Consider the following 24,095-nt stretch of genomic DNA (forward strand, 5'->3'; position numbering starts at 1 on the left):
GTGCTGTGGAACATCCAGGTGCTCTTTTGCAAACTTCAAACGTGCTGCAATATTCTTTTTGGACAGCAATGGCTTCCTCCGTGGTGTCCTCCCATGTACTCCATTCTTGTTTAATGTTTTCCTTATTGTAGATGTGTCAACAAAAATGTTAGCATGTGCCAGAGATTTCTGTAGGTCTTTAGCTGACACTCTGGGATTCTTCTTTACCTCATGCAGCATTCTGCGCTGTGCTCTTGCGTCATTTTTACAGGACGACCACGCCTAGGGAGAGAAGCAACCGTGCTAAACTTTCTCCATTTGTAGACAGTCTGTCCTACCGTGGACACATGAACATCAAGGCTTTTGGAGATACTTTTGTAACCCTTTCCAGCTTCATGCAAGTCAACAATTCTTGATCGTAGGTCTTCTGAGAGCTCTTTTCTGCGAGGCATGGTTCACATCAGACAGTGCTTCTTGAAACCAGTAAACCCAAAACAGGTGTGTGTTTTTTAAGGGCAGGACAGCTGTCAGCAACACATCCAATATCATCATACTGATTGGAGTCAAGGTTGGCTCACTCCTGGCTCCAATTAGCCCTGGGAGAAGTCATTAAGCTAGGGCCTCATATACTTTTTCCTCCCTGCACTGTGAATGTTTACATGTTATGTGCAATTAAACCATGGCAACATCTAATGTTTGTGTAGTATTATGTTCAGCAGACTGTGTTCTTCTATTGTTGTGACTTAGATGACGTTCAGAGCACATTATATGCCCAATTCATGCAAAACTCCACGTAATCACAAGGGTTTCACATACTTTTTCTTGCAACTGTATAGCAGAAATACTGCTACGGGGCAGAAGGGGTGTGCAAAATCACATATATATATATATATATATACATGATTTTGCATTTTCGGGTAGGGGGGTGCACACGCCATTGGTGGCCTCGGTTATCAATCACCAAGTCCCGGCCTGTGATTCCCCACTGGCACCCAGCGATCACCGTGCATCTCGGATGGGGAGAGACCTGTGTGTAAACAATACAGATTTCTCCCTTCTCAGCTCCTGCACGCTGCTTTGTATGGCTCTGCATAGCAGAGCCATACAAAGCAGTGTGCTTACAGTGTAAAGAACACAAACCGCAGACAGTGAAACAGCACACTGATCACCCCAGATATTAACTCCTTCCTGCCCAGTGCCATTAGTACAGTGTCAGTGTTTTTTATTAGCACTGATTACTGTATTAGTGTCACTGGGGATTTCCGTGAGAGTTAGTCAGTTTCCCCCTCCCCCCAGTGTCAGAATGCCCCCCACAGTCCCGCTATAAGTCGCAAATCGCTGCCATTACGAGTATGACAAAAAAATTGCAGTATCTATACTGCCCTTTGTAAACGCTATAACTTTCACGTAAACCAATTAATTTACATGTATTTTTGGGATTTATTTTTTTTTTAGCAAAGACATGTAGCAGGATACATTTTGGCCTAAATTTATGGCAAAATTTGATTTAAAAAAAAAAAATTACTGGACATTTTTAATAGCAAAAATATAGTTTTGTTTCCTCAAAATTGGCGGCCTTTTGTTTTTTTCTTTTTTATAGCGCAAAAAATAAAAACCGCAGAGGCGATCAAATACCACCGAAAGAAATCTCTATTTGTGGGGAAAAAGGACATAAATTTCATTTGAGTGCTGCATTGCATGAGCGCGGAATTGTCAGTTAGAATAATGCAGCATCATATCGCAAAAAATGGCCTGGTCAGGAAGGGGGGTAAATCCTCTGGAGAGCAAGTGGTTAAAAATTATTCTGTTCTCTTTGTATTGTTTCCTTTGTATGCAATATCTTTTGTTTCTGCCAGTCCCTCTGCTTTCCTATTTCAAACTAACCACGCTAGGCTTGAGAGCACATTCATCCCAACATGGTCAGTTTTCTGACTGTGCTGGGTGCACAGCCTGCCTGTCCTCCAGTGATCAGACTTGTGCTGACATGCCCCCCATTCACTGGGAAGTTCAGTATTCTGCTGTTTCTCCTCACCCAGCTTTCTGAGCTCCTTATGCATCTGAGAACCTAGATTATGTGATCACTTATAAAGAAAAAACATTTTATCCCTTTTTTATATCTATAAACAAATGTTTGGCCTTTCATTTCTATTTTAAACTGGATGGGTTGCTTTACTAGGTAATGGTTCACATATACTTGAAATTTTCATGAGTGAATAGGTCAGCTTCAGTTTACCCGCAACTAATTTCAGTTTTGTGCAGATTTTGGTGGGATAAATCGCCCACCTACTTATATCCCTCGGGATTCTAATGGAAAGATTGCAGCACCTGACTTCTCATCTCTTTACACCTGCTGTGGCCATTACAAGGCCCTAATTGATTTTTCATTTGTTACATTACAGAGAGTGCAGCAGGAGGAGTGATACTCCCCTGGGGCAGAGAAGGAGGGGGCACCTTGGCAGAGAGGACACAGCTGGGAAGTTTGGTAGGGGAAATCTTGCCCATGAAATCCCTGAGAGATTTAAAGGGTAACTCCACTTTTGTGGAGGAAAAAAGCAAATTAAAAAAAAATTGCATTTACAATTGCTTCACACATCAGATTGTAATTGGATGTTATTAAAAATGACCTTTATTTTTCAATCTGCAGCGCTGTCATTTTCTGTAAAATGCAATGCATTATGGCAACCTGGAGGCGTTCTGTATACAGATGGTGTACAGAACTCAACCTCCACCCCAGATATGTAATTTCCTGCTTGTGTGATTGGCTTCTTGAGTTCCAACAAATCTGCACTAAGATAAAAGTCAGATTTTGGGCATCCCCTGCAACATAAATTAAATATACAAAAATTAGTGAAGTGCAATACAATTATATTTTATACCATCAATCAAACAAAAATATAAATAAACAAATTTCTCTGTGATTCTTAGTCCATAAACATTCAATATAAAAGGTAAATTAAAGTATATATAAATAGTCCAGCCCCCCAAAAACTGCAATTAGTGACCAGCAATCTTCATTCCTCTAGTGCAGGCATGTCCAAAGTCCGGCCCGCGGGCCATTTACAGCCCGGGGGTCGGTTTAATACGGCCCTCCAACAGCCCTCCCTGCTCTGTGTAATGTGGCCCTCTCACGGCCCTCCCTTCTATGGCAGAAAGTCTTCTGCTTGAGAGCAGAGGGCAGTGCGCATGCCTGACTGCGGCGCGTTCTCCCTGGTCTGTGTAAATGCGGCTGTCGCACGGCCCTCCCTTCTGTGGCAGACAGTCTTCTGCTTGAGAGCAGTGCGCATGCGTGACTGCGCCGCGCTGGGAGCGACAGAGGGTGGTGACGTCAGGGCCGGGCTTCCAGCGTGAAGTGTGTTTCTCTTCCCCTCCCGGCTGCCGAGCAGAGACTTCAGCTCCAGCTACCCTTTTCACCCTTCATATTAGTGCAGGTAAGTTTTTTTTTAATTTATTTTCAATACATTGTGAAAACTCAGCTGTCAGTTGATCTTAATGTTATGAAATGAAAAGTATGTCGTTTGCAATTAACTTGGCATAAAATAATTTATTTGCATTTAATTGTAATGGTTCAAAGAATGTTCGGAAAAATGTTCGGCCCTCCACCATGTTCACTTCATCCAATCTGGCCCTCTTTGAAAAAAGTTTGGACACCCCTGCTCTAGTGACTTGTGTACCTCCACCAACTGGGTGAAAAACCTGCTCACCTCAAACAAACTCAGCACAGGTTCATCCGTATCATCCAAACAGCAGTAATCCCGAACACTGCACACATTCCAATTTTTTGGGGGTGATGGACTGTTTATATATTATATAGTGTATTCACCTTTTATGTTGAATGTTTATGGACTAAGACTCACAGAGAAATGTGTTTTTGTTTGATTGATGGTATAACACATAATTGTGTTGCACTTCATTAATTTTTGTATATTTATTTTGGTTGAAGAAGGTGTTGTGAAACCACATCATTGTGTTATAGCTAGCAACACATTTATACACGGCTCAAAATATTAAAGGAACACTTTGAAAACACATCAGATCTCAATGGGGAAAATCTCATGGTGGATATCTATACTGATACTGGACTAGGTAATGTGTTAGGAATGTAAGGATGCCCCATCGTTTGATAGAAAAGAAAACTATCAACCTACAGAGGACTGAATTCAAAGACACCCCAAAAATCAAAGTGAAAAAATGATGCAGCAGGTTATTCCATTTTGCTGAAATTTCATTGCAGCAACTCAAAATGGTACTCAGTAGTTTGTGTGGCCCCCACGTACTTGTATGCATGCCTGACAACACCGGGGCATGCTCCTAATGAGACGACGGATGGTGTCCTGGGGTTTTTACTACCAGATCTGGACCAAGGCGTCACTGAGTTCCTGGACAGTATGAGGTGCAACCTGGTGGCTTTGCATGGACCGAAACATGATATCCCAGAGGTGTTCTATTGGATTTAGGTCAGGCGAGCGTGGGGGCCATTCAATGGTATCAATTCCTTCATTTTCCAGGAACTGCCTGTGTACTCTTGCCACATGAGGTCGGACATTGTCGTGCACCAGTAGGAACCCAGGACCCACTACACCAGCATAGGGTCTGACAATGGGTCCAAGGATTTCATCCCGACACCTAATGGCAGTCAGAGTGCCATTGTTTAGCCTGTAGAGGTCTGTGCATCCCTCCATGGATATGCCTCCCCATCACTGACCCACCACCAAAACGGTCATGCTGAACGATGTTACGGTCAGCAAAATGTTCTCCACGGCTTCTCCAGACCCTTTCACGTCTGTCACATGTGCTCAGGGTGAATCTGCTCTCATCTGTGAAAAGCACAGGGCGCCAGTGGCGGACCTGCCAACTCTGGTGTTCAATGGCAAATACCTATCGAGCTTTATGGTGCCGGGCAGTGAGCACAGGGCCCACTAGAGGACATTGGGCCCTCAAGCCATCCTCATGATGTCTGTTTCTGATTGGTCAGAGACATTCACAACAGGGACCTGCTGGAGGGCATTTTGTAGGGCTCTGGCAGTGCTCATCCTGTTCCTCCTTTTAAAAAGGAGCAGATACCGGTCCTGCTGACCTTCTATGGCCCTGTCCAGCTCTTCTAGTGTAACTGCCTGTCTCCTGGAATCTCCTCCATGCTCTTGAGACTGTGCTGGGAGACACAGCAAACCTTTTGGCAATGGCATGTATTGATTTGCCATCCTGGAGGAGTTGGACTGCCTGTGCAACCTCTGTATGGTCCAGGTATCGCCTCATGCTACCAGTAGTGACACTGACCCTAATCAAATGCAAGACTAGTGAAATACAGTCAGAAAAGATGAGTAGGGGAAAAAAAATTTCAGTGGCCTCCGCCTGTAAAAGCATTCCTGTTTTGGGGGTCATCTCTTTGTTGCCCATCTAGTGCACCTGTTGTTATTTCATTGACACCAAAGCAGCTGAAGCTGATTAACAACCCCCTCTGCTACTTAACTGACCAGATCAATATCCCAGGAGTTTAACTGACTTGATGCTATACTCTGATTAAAAAGTGTTCCTTTTTTTTTTGAGCAGTGCATAATTCATTGTGGTTGGTAGAATTTTTAAGGGGTTGTGAGAGTTTGCGCTGATTGTGTTATAGCTATTGTTTATGGTGAGATACACTCAAGGAGAAAGCACATCTTTAGGGATACAGACCCTGCAACCTTCCTCATTAGAACCCTAGAGGTGCAGTAGCTGATTGATCATTATAAAATCCCTCCCATTCACATTCACTTTGTACATGAACACAGACAGCTGTTTCTTCAGAATAACCCCTGGTTCACACTAGCCCTGCGGCTACAGGCTGGTTCATGGTGCAGGAATCTTACCCTTTCCGCACAGCAACCACCCGTGGCCACATTGTGTTTCCCTTGTGTAAGGGGGGGTGCCATTATTTCTGAATGGCCCCACATCTCATCCCGCAGTGTAATCATGGGTGCGAGAACTGCATGGTCAAAAGGCCATGTGGTTTCTGTCCGGATGCGGTTTGCAAAAGGTGCATGGACCTTTTCCTTGCATGAAACATTGCCACAGCAGCCCATTCAAATGAAGGGGCTGCCGTACCCACGCAAATACAGGCCGCACAGCCTGCACTAGTGTGAATCGGGCCTTACAAAAGTTAGGAATCTGCAGCAAAGTTTGTTAAAATCTCTGCAATGTACACAGATCATCCAGGGGAATATTTTTTTCTCAACAAAAGTGTAGTTACTCTTTAGGAAACTATTTCATTTATTCAACCCACCAGCTTCAGCCCATACCTACCAATAACTGAGCTATGAACTTTAGGCAGACTGTCCCTTTATATGTATTGATGAGTCTAATAGATGCTCTGCAGTCACCATTAGGGATCTGTCATTTAGCTTGTTTTCCTATTAATGTACGAGGTGTGACAATTTAATTCCCAGAATGGACTGTAAAAAAATGTTTTCTTACCTATACTGTACTGTTGTTACTTTCAAAGTAGTCCCCTTGTGAAGCGAAACACTATTCTAGACGACTGTACCCATGTCTAAAACATTCCTGGAATTTGTTTCCCAGAATGCTATCCATGATCTCTGACAAGCATGCTGGATGTCCGGAAACATCCAAAAGTCGCAGGGGCCTTAGTCAGGGGAATAAGGTGGTTGGTCACGTTTTGGAATGGATTACTGTGCCAAGAACTCGAATACCTAATGCATCACATGCAGGAGCATTGTTGTGGGGAAGAATCTACTTGTATAGGCAAGAGTTCCAGTCTTTTCCTCTGAACAGAGTCCTGTAACCTCTTCAAATTCCACATTTGTGTCCGTCAATTGTGTTTTTGGCTGCCCAATTCTTGCATCATTGTGGACATCTTCCCACCCCTCCTTAACCACTTCAGCTCTGCAGAGTTTTACCCCTTCACGACCAAGCCATATCTTGCTATTTAGCAGTGCGCTACTTCTTTTTTTTTTTTTAAACGCTAAAATTTGAATAATTCTAATTTTAATAAGTCTAATAAGGCATAACATATAGCAATGGTTAATCTTTGGCAAACAAGCAGTGATTACATAGGATTCAAAATACAAAGGTCTACTAGGTTCACATTGCATATCTGGCAGGATATATAAAATACATTGAGTCAGCACCTCCTTCCCACTATCAGAAAGAGGTCAGCAATTCTATTCCCACCTCCGCCTAGTCAGCGGGAAAACATTTCAGGGAAATGACCCACATATAAATTACAATGCAGCTGACAAAAAAGAGGGGTAAAGGAAGGGAAAAGACGATAAAGGAAGGGGGTGGGGTAGAAGGAGAGAAGGGGATACATGACAATGGGTGGGGGAGAAAATATGAGGAAGGGACAAGAAAGCATGAGTCCCCTGTAAACCAGTAGAGAAGGCCACTCCGCATCAATAGGCAGCAGAGAATACTCTATGGAGAGCAGGTGACCTGTAACCTTTTATAGAGATAGCATCTTCACCCAAGCTGCCTATATCTTATTAAACTTATTGGGGCAGTTACGTCCCATGTACAGTACTTCTGTTTTTACAGGGGCAAAGCAGCATTGACCAAGGTCTTCCATTGATGTACGGTCAGGGTTATGGGGCCTTTTCCATTGGAGTAGAAGCACATTCATAGCATAAAATGCTGTGTAAAAGACAAAGAGTTTTCTTAGATTGAGGGGCCTCTATAGTATCACAGATCCCTAACACTAAATTAATTGGATTGCAAGAGATCCGCAATTTACCAATTGTGTTTATATCCTCCACTACTCCATTCCAGAACTCCTGCACTCATAGGCACACCCACACCATATGAAAAAATGTACTTGATTCCGAGTTGCATTTAGGGCATAGTGGGTCCCTAGAGGCGTAGATTCTTGACAGACGAATGGGTGAGTATTAGACTCTATGCAGAAACTTAAGTTGAGTGAATCTATTGTGTGCAGAGATCATCTATGGCAAGTATTGCTGTATACCCTCTTCCCAATCATCATCAGTCAATGTAGGTATATGAGTTTGCCACAGGGAGTAAAGTTGCGACACTTTAGAGGTATATTATCCAGCCAGAAGGAAATATAAGGCCACGTCTTTTTTTGAGATTATCAAAAGTAAGCAACCGTCCTCAGGAAACTATATCACGCAATGCTTTAATATCATAAGCCCATAATACAGGGTCTGGAATGGATCGGAAATGTGGTAGGCAAGGTTTGCCCCACAGTGGAGTAAACGGGGACCAACTCTCCTTTTTTATCACTTTAGACTTTGCCCATACTCAAAGAGTGGCCTTCATAGGGAGGGTAATGTTAGGATTAGAATGTGGGCCACAATGCACCAGGTTCCAAAGCTCGGCCTTTGAGCCAAGCAGGGCCGCCTCAAAGGTGGCTGCAGGGTTGGCCGGTAATTCCAAAATCCACCAACGAGCCATGACTAAAACTGCAGCCCAGTAATATTTAATAAAACTCAGAAGTGCTAGGCCTCCAAGGGTAATTGGTAAGTGTAGAGTGGTTTTGGCTACTCTAGGTGTAGCATCTTTTCAAATAAAGGAAGTGATTATACTGTCCAATCTACGGAAGAAAGCATTAGGTATAGGAATTGGAGTGTGCCTAAACAAATAAAAAACCTAAGTAGAACAGACATTTTAATGAGAATAATGCAAGCGACCGGTGCTAAGGGCAAAGACTTTCTAACAGCGCATTTTTGAGTCAAGGTAGAGACCACTGGGTTCAGGTTTATAGAGAAGTACTATGTTAAATCACTATGAATTTCGACCCCCAAGTACCAAAACTGGGAGACCCATTTCAGTGGACTGGCCTTCACCAGCATGGCAGTTCGATTTTCCCCAGTTAACACGGATCCCTGAGTAGTTTCCAAAATCATTAGCAACAGACAAGGCCACTAATAATGAGTCATTAGTGTATCTGAGCTACAATAAGGCATCATCCACTTATAAATTTTCTCCTCCGACAGTCCTATTGTTATCCTATGGACCTCTGAGGAGGAATGGAGAAGGATGGCCATAGGTTCAATGGCAAGGGCAAACAGCCCTGGAGAAAGTGGGCATCCTTGTCTCATTCCCCTGTGAAGTCAAAACGAGGGGGAGAGAATAGTCCCCTTGCGTACTTGAGCCATCTGAGACATAGATAAGAAATAAATTTAGGACCAAAACCAAAGCTGTGTAGTACCTCCCACAAATATGCCCATTCAACTGAATCAAAAGATTTTTCAGCGTCGAGTGACTCAACCACATTGGACTATGTAATGTAATTGGTTGAAACCAAGACTATATACAGTCTCCAAAAGTTCATATCTGTACCCTTTCCAGGCATAGCAGTGTGCTACTTTAACTGGTAAGTATGCGGTAATGCAATTCTGTACCCAAATTAAGTTTATATCATTTTCTCACACAAATAGAGCTTTCTTTTGGTGGTATTTGATTACCATTGTTATTTCTTTAAATTTTTATTATATAAACAAAAGAATACCGATAATTTAAAAAAAACTAACCAATAATTTTTTACTTACTGCTATAAAACATATCCAATAAAAAAAGTAAATAAATAAAATTTCTAGGCCAAAATGTATTCTGCTACATGTCTTTGGTAAAAAAAAAAAAATCCCATTAAGTATATATTGATCAGTTTGCATGAAAGTTGTAGGGTCAACAAACTATGGTATACAGAATATACTGGAATTTTTATTTTTTTTGTACTATTAATGGTGGTGATCAGTGACTTATAGTGGGTATTGTGATAGTGTGGCGAGCAATCTGACAATAACTGACTAACTGATACTGATATCACAAGTTACATGAATTCAGTGATAATACTATACACTGTCACCATAATAATGACACTGGTTGGATCGCAGGTAATCAAGGGGTTAAGTGTGTGCCTAACAAGTGTTAATTTGTGTAATGTGTGCTGCTTTTTACTAAAAATCTCTTTGTTTCTTCACCCTGTTTTGCATGGAGAATGAACAGAGAAATTGTTCCCTCTGTACAGAGCCCTAATGGACTGTCATCAGCCGATGATTGTAGATTGGACACAGCCGATCAATCGGCAGGTCCTAGCCATGAATCAATGACCGGGAACTGCTGGCAAACTCCCACTGTGTACAATCGCAGCAGGATTTGGCAGGTGGGGGTGTGTGTGCCCTGTACTCAGGAGAGGCCAGCAATCTACGTTGCTTTGCCTGTACGGGCCGCTCTTACCTTGCAGGTGGGCGGTCTGCAAGTGGTTAAACCGCCTATGCCATTCAAAGACCCTTGGTTTCTTCATTGGAGTGTTGACCATAAGGTGGTTAAACCACCTATGCCATTCAATGACCCTTGGTTTCTTCATTGAAGTGTTGACCATAAGGTGGTTAAACCACCTATGCCATTCAAAGACCCTTGGTTTCTTCATTGGAGTGTTGACCATAAGGTGGTTAAACCGCCTATGCCATTCAGAGACCCTTAGTTTCTTCATTGAAGTGTTGACCATAAGGTGGTTAAACCACCTATGCCATTCAAAGACCATTGGTTTCTTCATTGGAGTGTTGACCATAAGGTGGTTAAACTGCCTATGCCAATCAGAGACCCTTAGTTTCTTCATTGAAGTGTTGACCTATTGTAACAGAGCTAATTTTCACGCAAAATTTGATGTTAATCCGCTGCTCCAGATGCTCCAGATTCATGTCACTCATTTTCCGCCAACAGCGCAACACACACACATTTTATTTCTTCTAGTACTTCGTAAAGACTGAGTTCACTGGTCTGCAACCCAGGCGAGTGTAAGTTAGAACAGTGTTAATGGCTGTGTGACTCACCACCATAGTACTACGCCGCGGGCATTGCGGGAATTACATTGTCACACCTTGTATAGTTACAGCCACAGTATATCAAAAGCGCAACCCCTCAATCAGAATATGTTAGCCCAACCCAAACACTTTTACCAGCAAATAATGCTTTGGCTTGTTTTGTGTTTTCTTATTAATTCCCATTCCATATTGCGAGAACATGTAAATCAGCTTATTTAGGATGACAATACTTTTGTTGATCATAGAAAAACATATACTGTGGCTGATCAATATACAAGGAAAAGCTGTTTCTGATGCCCATCCTGTGCTTAATGGTTACTGAATCTAGAATACAATGGCTCTGGCTGGATTCTTGAGTAGATACCTATAGCACCACACCTTACTCTAATGTGGGGTATTCTTTTCCCATGCTGAGAAAAAGCACAATGGATTCACCTAAAGTAGAACTAAAGGCAAAACGTTTTAATTGTGGATAGAGTAATGGAGGGTTATAGCCCCGGTCAGATTTTTCTTTTTTTTTAAGCCATATGTATCCCATAGGAGAGACTTCCCTTCACTTCCTGTCCAATAGGAAGTGAGAGGAAATCCCTCCAAAGTGTGGGAATCCCTGGTTGTCACAAGAACTAGTGTCCCCATTTGAAGATTTACCCTCTGTTACTGTTCTAGGGACAAACTAAAGTTTGCAAATTCCTTTTGCGTTCAGTTAAAATGTTAAACAGGACAAATAGAGAGTGTGAATCTCCCTCTCTACTCTATCCAAAAACTAAAAAAAAAAAAAAAAAAAAAAAGTTTTGCCTTTAGTTATACTTTAATTGCCATCTTCCCCAGCTACTTTTATTTACCTTTCTTTTACTATTCCATTGTCCTGCCTGGAATGAAAAGAGAGTAGCCTGTTTATACCCATATGGAAGAAAAATATATTTGAAATATATTTTAAAAATAGTCTTCCCAAATATATTGCCATATATTTGAAATGCTACAATTTTGGCCATATTCAATATATTTCAATAAATATATATATATTTATATATTTACATACTGCATGTTGAAATGCGTTTTTATACAAAATAAATGAAAAATATTTTTAAAAATACATTTCAAATACTGTATGTCTTTAAAAATACAAATCTACATTTTTGAAATGCATTTACAAATATACAGTTGCAAGAAAAAGTATGTGAACCCCTTGGGATTACGTGGAGTTTTGCATGAATTGGGCATAAAATGTGCTCTGAACGTCATCTAAGTCACAACAATAGAAGAACACAGTCTGCTGAACATAATACTACACAAACATTAGATGTTGCCATGGTTTAATTGCACATAACATGTAAACATTCACAGTGCAGGGAGGAAAAAGTATGTGAGGCCCTAAGCTTAATGACTTCTCCCAGAGCTAATTGGAGCCAGGAGTGAGCCAACCTTGACTCCAATCAGTGTGATGATATTGGATGTGTTGCTGACAGCTGTCCTGCCCTTAAAAAACACACACCTGTTTTGGGTTTACTGGTTTCAAGAAGCACTGTCTGATGTGAACCATACCTCTCAGAAAAGAGCTCTCAGAAGACCTACGATCAAGAATTGTTGACTTGCATGAAGCTGGAAAGGGTTACAAAAGTATCTCCAAAAGCCTTGATGTTCATGTGTCCACGGTAAGACAGACTGTCTACAAATGGAGAAAGTTTAGCACTGTTGCTACTCTCCCTAGGCGTGGTCGTCCTGTAAAAATGACTGCAAGAGCACAGCGCAGAATGCTGCATGAGGTAAAGAAGAATCCCAGAGTGTCAGCTAAAGACCTACAGAAATCTCTGGCACATGCTAACATTTTTGTTGACACATCTACAAGAAGGAAAACATTAAACAAGAATGGAGTACATGGGAGGACACCACGGAGGAAGCCATTGCTGTCCAAAAAGAATATTGCAGCACGTTTGAAGTTTGCAAAAGAGCACCTGGATGTTCCACAGCACTACTGGCAAAATATACTGTGGACAGATGAAACCAAGACTGAGTTGTTTGGGAAGAACACACAACACTATGTGTGGAGAAAAAAAGGCCCAGCACACCAACATCAAAACCTCATCCCCACTGTGAAACATGGCGGAGGGAGCATCATGGTTTGGGGCTGCTTTGCTGCCTCAGGGCCTGGACAGATTGTCGTCATTGATGGGAAAATGAATTCCAGAGTTTATCAAGACATTTTGCAGGAAAACGTACGACCATCTGTCCGCCAACTGAAGCTCCGCAGAGGATGGGTGATGCAACAGGACAATGACCCAAAGCATACAAGTAATTCAACAAAACAATGGCTGCAACAGCACAGAATACGCCTTCTGGAGTGGCCCAGTCAGAGTCCTGACCTCAACCCCATTGAAATGCTGTGGCATGACCTTAAGAGAGCGATTCACACCGGACATCCCAAGATTATTGCTACACTGAAACGGTTTTGTGAAGGGGAGTGGTCCAAAATGACTCCAGATCGTTGTGCAGGTCTGATCTGCAACTACAGGAAATGTTTGGTTGAGGTTATTGCTGCCAAAGGAGGGTCAACCAGTTATTAAGTCCAAAGGTTCACATACTTTTTCCTCCCTGCACTGTGAATGTTTACATGTTATGTGCAATTAAACCATGGCAACATCTAATGTTTGTGTAGTATTATGTTCAGCAGACTGTGTTCTTCTATTGTTGTGACTTAGATGACGTTCAGACCACATTTTATGCCCAATTCATGCAAAACTCCACGTAATCCCAAGGGGTTCACATACTTTTTCTTGCAACTGTATGTTAAAATTACTTTTTTATATGTTAAAAAAAATCTGAAGAATATATTTAAAAAATATATAGATTTTTTTTTACATATAAAAAAGTCATTTTAACATATATTTTTACATATATTTGTAAATGCACTCCAAAAATGTAGATTTGTATTTTTAAAGACATACAGTATATTTGAAATGTATTTTTAAAAATATTTTTCATATATTTTGTAATAAAAACACATTTCAACATGCAGTATATATTTATTGAAATATATTTTGAAATATATTGAATATGGCCCAAATTGTAGTATTTCAAATATATGGCAATATATTTGGGAAGAATATTTTTTAAATATATTTCAAATATATTTTTCTTCCATGTGGGTAAGCTCAAGGATTATGAGCTTACCCAGTGCTAAGGACTCTCACCCAAACTCATATGCCACTGCTGGTTGCCTGAGTGGCCAATCACCAAGCACCACCGCTATCAGGTAAGAGGAATGGGATTGAGTCAGAGGCCCCCCATATGTTAAAGTAGAAAGTATGTTACTTCACTGTCAGCATAGGAGCAGAATGATGGAGAAGTAAAGAGAAGGTATGTGCAGCTGGAGGGGCACTTAAGTGGACCTGTTATGCTGACCTCCATAGACAAAGCACAGGTTCACTTTCAGATTAGTTTTATGGTTTAAAAGAAAGTTAAGGGTGGAATGTAGGATTAGGTGTACAATTTGGGTTGAGGCTAGCATATTAAATTAACTTTAGAGGTTAGTAACTAATATATTGCTGCTACATGATAGATCTTTAATTTTGTTCTTTTTCTTGGCTGTATGGAGCATGGATTAAATGAAAGGTTAGTACAGTATGTCCTTCTGGAGGGAAGGGCATTAAGCAGACTTTTTGCTTTTCCCTGTTTGGACAAAGTACGCGCAGTGGCGTCCCTAGGCAGGTGTGGGGGGTGCGCGCCGCACCGGGTGACACCTATCGCACGGGGTGACACCGGACCCTCTGCTCGAGCCCCATGAAAAGGAACGTTTTAAAGCAAGCCGACAATCCCCACAAGATGGATCGAATCTGCGGACTGAGCATAATGGATCGGAGTCCGATCCATTATGCTCCCCAATCCGCAGATCTGATCCATCTTGCGGGGATCATTGGCTTGCAACCTATACACGGTTAACTGATCTAGGTAAGGCTGTGCAAGATCTAGGACTTGTTTGTAACCAGGAAATGCGGCTGCGATAGCAGGAACCTCTTCCATCTGACACCACTTCTCGAGCATGTGCAGACTGGACCACTGTTGAAAGATCAGTTAACCCTGTATAGGTTGCAAGCCAACAATCGGATCTGCGGATTGGGGAGGATAATGGATTGTACTCTGATCCATTATGCTCAATCCGCAAATCCGATCCATCCTGCGGGGATCATCGGAGGGGTGACGCCAAGTGTTACCGCGCCGGCTGACACCAACACTAGGGACGCCCCTGAATACGGGTATCTATTAAATTTATCATTTGTGTTCTTTATAAACCACTGAGGAACTTGCCAGTGCCATATAAATGAATAGAATAACTGCCAATGATTCTGGCCTTGGCAAATGGCTGAGACTTTAATTCTGGATTGCTGTTCTGTCTCTTTCAGGATGTTGCTGCTCGTGGTCTGGATCTCCCTCAAGTGACCTGGATTGTGCAGGTATGTTTGCATCTTGGCCTTTTTTGTAACAGGCTCTAAATAAATGTGTCATATAATAAATGTGATAAAACATAAGAAGATCGATATGTCACATACAAATATCCTTCTTTTTTTTTTTTTTTTAAATAACTCTTTTTTTTCTTTTAATGGTTTAACTGGATGGACTTTTGTCTTTTTTCAGCCAAACTAACTATGTAACTATGTGTGAAAAGACATCATTAAAGTGTTCAAATAACCACATACAGTTGAAAAGGCAAAAATAATATGTCCAATGAATATGGACTTGTGCTCAAAAGGGAAGTCCAAAAGAAATAGTGCAGATAAAAACTCCAGTCTCCAGGACAGCTCCCGAGTATCCAATAAAGGTATGAATAGAATTGGATGCCTACCAGAACTAGAGGTCTCTCATACTAATGAGTAGCCATACACACTGAAGGGATGAATCGCAAACCGTACCCATGGTAGATGATGTATTCCCACTGTTAGCTCCAGTTCCACTCACAAAGCACAAAAAAAATAAAAGAGCAAAGCTCATGCTGCAGTATATCTCTAAAATTGGTGTTTACGAAGTTAAAATAGTGCACTCATCTTTAATAGAAAGATAAACCAGCATATCAAGCCGGTTGAGCTGCAGTGCTATACCATCCACTCTTTTTATTCTTGTATAGCGGCTGCTATACATGATGTCATCACGCTAGGCACTTACCTACGCGTTTCGTCATACGGTTGACGTCAGCGGCTTGTTTTATCACATGAAACATTTATTTAGTGCCTGTTATGTTTGATATACTTCGATAGCGCTGCACATTATATGTTGTTGCTATGGGAGGTTTTGTATCTAGAACCTTGTGCTTGCTGCTTTTTTCTTTACTTTAAATATTAATCTAAGCTCAGAATTTTTCATGGATATAGGATTCTTGACTTTTTTATCTGTCACACAAGGTACTGTATATTGTGATGCATTTAGTGACTCCTCAATATTTGTGGTAAGTATACAATTATAGAAGTGGGGTATTAGTAATGATATTTGCCAAATACTCCAACTAGACTAAAAAAGTAAATTCAAGATTTAATAAAGTAGAATGATGGCCTTTTAAGTAAATATGAGTGATGATCCATCACTTGAATACAAAGGCGTGTATTCCTGCCCTCTGGATACAGGTACTCCTCCTCAGATGATCACACTGTGGTTATCTAAGATAACTGAGCTGCATAGCATGAAAAATATCACAGCTACTCCCAAAGGGAGGGGGAGGAAAAGTTCAGGCCCACTTGGTCCCATTGGACAATGTTTACGTCCTTGGGAATATGAAATGCTCCTGGCAGGTGACTGAATCACAGAAACCCTCTTCCTTCAAACTGGAATGTAGTGCAGGGAGTGTCGTCCAGGGCTTGGCCTTACCCCGTCCCCTTCCTGGTTCCTCTTTTCTCCCTTTATTTCCCCCTTTTCTCCCTTTATTTCCCCCTTTTCTCCCTTTATTTCCCCCTTTTCTCTTCTTTTTCCTTCTTCCAGATTTCGCTCTCTTTTTCTCAGTCTTCCTTATTCTTCTATATGGCAAGGGACTGGGTGGGAGACAGCTGACAAGCAGTCTATGGTTGATGGCCACTGTGCACAGGCAGTGGTGTTACACGCTTTCTGGTTGTGGTGTCTTTCCTGAAACACTTTATAAGCAATTTGACTTTTGTTTTGTATAATTGTTTAAGTAAAGAATAAAACAAAAAATACATATGTTCAAAAGCACTTCATTGTAAATGCATCTGTACTTAACAATGGGAGAACGCAGCACACCAAGCAGCTCCAAGTGTGTAAGATATGAAGAGCAGCCTCAGCCCAACTCCTCCCGATAGCTATGCTACAGACTCGTTTCACCCTGCCCTCGGGGCTTAGTCATAGACAGTGGTGTATCTCTCTTCCCTCTCTCTTTCTCTCTCCCCTCACTCTCCCCCTCTTCCCTCACTCTCTTCCTTCACTCCCTCTTCCCTCACTCCCTCTCCCCCCTCTCTCTCCTCTCCCTCTCTCTCCTCTCCCTCTCTCCCCCCCCCCCCTCTCTCCTCCCCCCTCTCTCTGTTCCCCCTCTCTCTCTCTTCCCTCTCCCCCCTCTCTCTCCCCTCTCTCTCTCTTCCCTCTCTCTCTCTCTCTCTCTCTCCCCCCTCTCTCTCTTCCCTCTCTCTCTCTCCCCCCCCTCTCTCTCTTCCCTCTCTCTCCCTCCTCTCTCCCTCTTCCCTCTCTCTCCCCTCTCTCCCTCTTCCCTCTCTCTCCCTCTCACTCCCGTCTCTCTCTTCCCTCTCCCCCTCTTCCCTCTCTTCCTCTTCCCTCTCTCTCCCTTCTCTCTTCCCTCTTTCTCCAGTCTCTCTCTTCCCCCCCTCTCTCTCTCTCTTCCCACCTCTCTCTCTTCCCCCCTCTCTCTGTCTCTCTCTTCCCCCCTCTCTCTCTTCCCCCCTCTCTCTCTTCCCCCTCTCTCTCTTCCCCCTCTCTCTCTCTCTTCCCCCCTCTCTCTTCCCCCATCTCTCTCTTCCCCCCTCTCTCTCTTCCCCTCCCCTCTTTCTCTCTCCTCCCCCCCTCTCTCTCTCCCCCCCTCTCTCCCCTCTTCCCAACCCTCTCTCTCCCCTCTTCCCAACCCTCTCCCTCTCTCTCTTTCCCTCTCTCTCTTCCCCCCTCTCTCTTCTCTCTCTCTCTCTCTTCTCTCTCTCTTCCTCTTCCCTCTCCCCCCGTCTATCTCGTCCCTCTCACTGTTCTCTCTCTCTCTCTCTCTCTCTCGCCCCTCTCTCTTCCCTCTCACTCTTCTCCCTCTCTCTTCCCTCTCCCCCCTCACTCTTCCCCCCCTCTCTTCCCTCTATCTCCTCTCTCTCTCTCCCCTCTCTTTCTCCCTCCCTCCCTCTCTTTCCCCCTCCCTCCCTCTCTTTCCCCCTCCCTCCCTCTCTTTCCCCCTCCCTCTCTTTCTCCCCCCCCTCTCTCTCCCTCTCTCTTCCCTCTATCTCCTCTCCCTCTCTCTCTTCCCTTTCTCTCTTCTTCCTCTCTCTCTCTCTTCCCTCTCTCTCTCTCTTCCCTCTCTCTCTCTTCCCTTTCTCCATGTCTCTTCCCTCTCACTCACCTCTCTCTCCCTTTCACTCCTCTCTCTCCCCTACTAGCACTTATTCCCCCCATTCCTTCTAGCAAATACCAACCCCCCCCCTTCCCAAAATCCACATTACACTTCCTAGAAAAAGTGGAGAGGAAAGAGCCAGAGGAAGTGAGTCTTTTTGTGTTGTTTGGGCTCTCCCTCCTGTTGTCCATGCAGCACACCAATCCTTCTGCTGTCTGGGCCACCTACAGGAGGTACCGACGGTAACCCTCTGATGGCGACCCTGCATGGCAAGTCCGTTCACCAGGTCCCTTCTTCTGGGGGCGGTGCTGCCCCGTAAAATTTGTCGCCCTAGTCAGCCGCCTTGTTTGCCTCGCGGTTAATCGCATCAGGGGGTGTGGTTATCAGGAGCAGCTAGGGCAGAGGCCTCAGCCCCAGCTTCTCCCAATAGCTATGCCACAGACGCGTTTCACCCCAACCTCGGGGCTTAGTCATAGAGGTAGTATACGACTAAGCCCCAGCGGCAGGGCGCACTGCATCACGGGGAGGGGGGCATGGCTGTCAGGAGGAGCTGAGGCCACTCTTTATATCTTACACACATGGAGCTGCTCCGTGTACAGCGTTCTTCTGCTGTTCAGTACAGTAAGTACAGATGCACTTATAATTAAGTGCTTAAACACATTTTTTTAAATAATTCTTTATTTATACACTTTTCAACAGGACTTCTTACACACTTGGAGCTGCACTACAGTGCTGCACTGCTCCTGAATTCAGAGCTTAGTGGCCTTTCTCAAGTAGGTTTGTGCCTACATGTTGTGAGGGGTGTGGCAATCACAATTGCTATTATCTATAACTTGCCAATCAGCACCTGACCACACCTAGTCCCACCCACTGCTTTCTGGATTGGCAGCAGTGTTTCTGTTGCTAAAACCCTCCCACTGTAAGCTGCAGTGCTTGGAAGGGAAGCGAGTGAGACACAAATGAAGGTGTCAGGGACAGTAAAAGAAGTTTAGGTTTATTTTATCAGGCGTGCGCATCACATAGTAGCTGGATTTGGTACGTGCGTAGACTTTGATACAGGAGCCCCCACCCCCTCCCTCCTCCTGATTTCGCAGTAGGAATGAGTCTGTTAGGTAGGAGACAACAAAACCAAGAACTGTATTTTTGCTTACCAAAACATACCTATAATGAAAACTTTAGCATCAAACTATAAGTCAACTATCCCTTTTTGGTGGATTTATTTGTTAAACAGGAATTTGGGCAGGAAAGGCAAACAGATCATCCTACTACAAGAGCAGGTCAATGGCAGACAAGGATTTTCATTTAGAGGGACCTTATTTTATGTTAAAAAAAAAAATTTAAGAAAAAGTAATCCGTGCGCTGCAAAATAGTGTCAACAAACTAATACCAACCCAGCTGCTGCAATCACTATATGTGGTTGCTTAACACAAAAATATAAAGAAAGGAAAATGTGTTGTGCTGCTGTGAATAAACTTACAAAATGATCACCATATTGTATAAAAGAGCAAAAATATTCACTTGTGAGTCCATACAGTATGTATAAACACAATCTTTCAAACCTGCTAACCCAAGAATCACAGTGAAATTGAAAAGTCCTCCAATAATAAACAATGAAATCTGTGATCTTCCTACTGGTGAGTGATCCATTTTCCACGGTGCTGTCAAATTCACTCTTATGTGCACCACCACACTCGTGTATCTGAAATGGATCCTCACCTTCACGTGATGACCTATATAAACAGGTCTGCAATCGCTTTTCCCCGTCTCTGGGGATCTATGCAGATGTCTCCATCTGCTCTCTGCTCTCCCTCTCTCTCCCACTGCTCGTATAAGTAAGGTAACCTTCCGTTGCTACAAGTCTGCAGTATGGAACGCAAAGCAGAAAGGAAGCAGCTATGGTGTAGTATGTTAAGAAAGCCAAGTATTTTATTAAAATTACACTCAGATGTATATCAATGTAAAACTGCTAAACAATAGGACATTGCGCTGATGAGTTTTCTGTGATGTCTCCGGTGCATCGAACCCTCCTGTCACCTCAGCTCCTCCCCATGCGTATCGTCACAGACCACGTGACTTCATCAGGGGTCTACAAAATGTGGGGATAGTTTTGTAAGTTTATCCACAGAAGCTCAATACATTTTCCTACCTTTATACAAAACAATATTTACAGTGTGTGTGTGTATACATATATATTATTTGTAAGATATATATACACACACTATATTGCCAAAAGTATATGGACACCCCTCCAAATCATTGGATGCAGGTGTTCCAATCACCTCCATGGCCACAGGTGTATAAAATCAAGCACCTAGACATGCAGACTGCTTCTACAAACATTTGTGAAAGAATGGGTCGCTCTCAGGAGCTCAGTGAAGTCAAGCGTGGTACCGTGATAGGTTGCCACCTGTGCAATAAGTCCATCCATGAAATTTCCTTGTTACTAAATTTTCCAAGGTCAACTGTTAGTGGTATTATAACAAAGTGGAAGCAACTGGGAACAACAGCAACTCAGCCACGTTCTCTGGAGTGACCAATCGCTCTTCTCTGTCTAGTAATCCAATGAACGTGTCTGTGTTTAGCAGTTGCCAGGAGAACAGTACTTGCCTGACTGCATTGTGCCAAGTGTAAAGTTTGGTGGAAGGGGGATAATGGTGTGGCGTTGTTTTTCAGGGGTTGGGCTTGGCCCCCTAGTTCCAGTGAAGGGAACTGTTAAGGCGTCCGCATACCAAGACATTTTGGACAATTTCATGCTACCAACTTTGTGGGAACAGTTTGGGGATGGCCCTTCCTGTTCTAACATGACTGCACACCAGGGCACAAAGCAAGGTCTATAAAGACATGGATGAGCAAGTTTGGGGTGGAGGAACTTGACTGCCTGCACAGAGTCCTGACTCAACCCAATAGAACACCTTTGGGATGAATTAGAGCGGAGACTGCGAGCCAGGCCTTCTCGTCTGACATCAGTGCCTGACCTCACAAATGTGCTTCTGGAAGAATGGTCAAACATTCCCATAGACACCCTCCTAAACCTTGTGGACAGCCTTCCCAGAAGAGTTGAAGCTGTTATAGCTGCAAAGGGCGGGTAAACTCAATATTGAACTCTATGGACTAAGACTGGGATGCCATTAAAGTTCATGTGCGTGTAAAGGCAGGCAGCCCAATACATTTGGTAATACAGTAATACCTCGGTTTACAAACGCCTCGGTTAATGTAATTTCGTTTTATGAAATCCATTGAAAATAATGCCCCGTTTTACGAATGTTTTTCAAAATTTTTTCGCAATCCGAAGTGTATGTCGGTGCCGATTTTTTAATGCAATTGCCGGCTTTTTTTTTCTTTACTATAGCTCACAGAATTAGCTGTCTCTTTTCCCAGGGTTAACGGAAACTTTGTTTCTTTTAAGAAACTAAAAGGAAACATTCATACCAAGCACTTCGGGTCTGATATGGATTTTGCGGGGAACGCCCACGACAAAATGTAAGAAAAAAAATGTTGGGGGGGGCTCCCCCCCAAAATCCATACCAGACCCTTATCCAAGCATGCAGTCCAGCAGGTCAGGAAAGGGAGGGGGTCAAGCCCCCCCCCCCAAGCACCTTGTCCCCATGTTGTGGGGACAAGGGCCTCTTCCCCACAACCCTGGCCGGTGATTGTGGGAGTCTGCGGGCAGGGGGCTTATCTGAATCTGGAAGCCCCCTTTAACAAGGGGGCCCCGAGATCCCAGACCCCCCATGTGAATGAGTATGGGGTACATGGTACCCCTACTCATTCACAGAAAACAAAAAGTGTAGTGTGACCCACCCCATGTGACATCAATGATGTCACATGGGGCAGGGTCACTCGGGTGATGTCCCTGGGTGGCCCCGCCCCTTACATATTTAAGAACTGTCAAACCACCGAAGCAAGCAGATGACTGGAAGCCATGGTCTGAAGCGGAGGCTTTTTAAATTCTTTCTTCAGGTCGGCAGCGGCAGTGACGGCATGCATTGTGATTGACGTTGAATCTACGTAGGGGGACATTCTTTGAGTTTTTTCTTTTAATAAAGGAGGATGTGGCCTGGTATGGTTCAGGAGGGGGGCGCTCGCTTGTCTCTCCCTCCCCCCCCCCTTTCCTGACCTGCTGGGCTGCAGGCTCGGATAAGGGTGTAGTATGGATTTCAGAGGGGAACCCCCACACCATTTTTTTTTTTTAATTTTGGCGTGAAATTTCCCCTCAAAATCCATACCAGACTTGAAAGGCTTGGTATGGATAGGAGGGGGGACCCCATGCCGTTTTTTAAATTTTTTTTTTTAATTGCTGACAATTCTTTTACATTCAGCTGTCAGTGGGGAACCCCGCTGACAGTTAAAAACATTAACACATGGTTGTCACTACTAAAATACCGCATGACTTGGTAAAATAACTCATGCAATATTTTAGTAGCGTTTACTTATTTCTGACCTTCGGAACGGACTAATTGGTTTTCAGTGCATTCCTATGGGAAACGGCGTTTCGGTTTACAAATTTTTCGCTATACGAAAAGTCTTGCAGAATGAATTAAATTTGTAAACCGAGGTATTACTGTATAGTGTATATATATATCTATATATATATCTATATATATATATATATATATATATATATATATATATATTAGGCAGTAGTGTTTACAGTTTACATAAGGGTGCAGTTATCAGCGAATGCACCTTCCATGGGGATGAATGGTAATTTATTCAAAGTACACTTTACTGAAACTGCATTACAATAAAATAAAATCATAGATGTGAATGTAGCCTGTTATACTAAGATCACTTCATCAGACTTCTTTGCCTGTTCAAAAGAAAATCTATTTCGTTCACATTGGAGGATGTTAATGATTCATAGCCCTTAGGTTACTAACTTCCACAAGAGGCAAGGGCTATGTAGACTTTGATGCCTTATCTGAAATCAGCCAAGCTGCCACGTACTGATTTTTAAGGTGCTGCCATGAATTACTTTTCAGTCTTTTGAGTATCTACCTCATTCCCAACTTTAGTACCCAGCCTGTCACAGCATGATGATGTTTGGATAAATACGCAATCTTCACGCAGCCCTCTCCTCTTGTGGAAGTTAATGAGCTGAGAGCTGTAAATAACAGCCAACTTCTTCATTTTACGGAAAGAACCTAATCCTTTCCCTGGGCACCTCTATAATTCAGAAGTTCTTTTCCCCATAATATAAGCTGTATGTGAAGATGGGGATTGTGTGTATTGTTCATTTGGAGAGACATGGGTCGGGCTTGTGGCAGCAACCAGCCAGATTTTCTCTGGATATATTGAAGACGGCAGACGAGTTTGTTCCTTTTTCCGTATACGTGAGCATTTGTGCGGTATATGAACCCGGTCTCGCCCTAATCAAGATACAGAGGCTGCCCGATGTCACCTACCCATTCCTCACGTCAGCGACGTCTCTGAGAATAGATGCAAGCAGGCTAACGATGAGACGGGGAGCGAGGTGAAAGCGAGAGATCGGCAAAGGACAGCTTCTCAGGAGAGAGGTCCCATTAGCTCCAAATCTGGCATGCATTTTGTCTTCACATGTCACACTGCAGCGTTCCCTTGACAGCCACATCTGAGCCACTTCGGCTGCTTTTTAGTGTTAAGAAGCTGCATCGGCTGATATATTCCTTATGGGCTGCCGGGAAAGGCCACAGTCTATGTTATATGTGGGGTAATTAGGGTGCCAAGAATTCCACCCGGCCATACGTCATTCTCTGTGTGTACATCATTGCCTGACAAGCCAGCCGTGTTATTTTGCACATGTTTGCAGTATTAAGCTGCCCGGAAAGAAG

General features: G+C 43.1%; 1 protein-coding gene across 2 annotated transcripts in view; it reads left to right on the forward strand.

The window, feature by feature from the left end:
• Window positions 1-24,095, forward strand: part of DDX31 (DEAD-box helicase 31) — a 157,511-nt gene that overhangs the window by 63,858 nt on the left and 69,558 nt on the right. For both annotated transcript variants that reach the window (XM_089675089.1, XM_089675090.1), the window contains exon 15: window positions 15,152-15,202. In XM_089675089.1, the coding sequence (XP_089531215.1) occupies window positions 15,152-15,202 (51 nt within the window). The remainder of the gene's footprint in view (window positions 1-15,151; window positions 15,203-24,095) is intronic.

The sequence above is a fragment of the Staurois parvus genome, unplaced genomic scaffold, assembly GCF_062004578.1.
Source record: "Staurois parvus isolate SC_StPar_1 unplaced genomic scaffold, SC_StPar_1.0 ptg000154l, whole genome shotgun sequence".
NCBI classification, from domain to species: Eukaryota; Metazoa; Chordata; class Amphibia; order Anura; family Ranidae; genus Staurois; species Staurois parvus.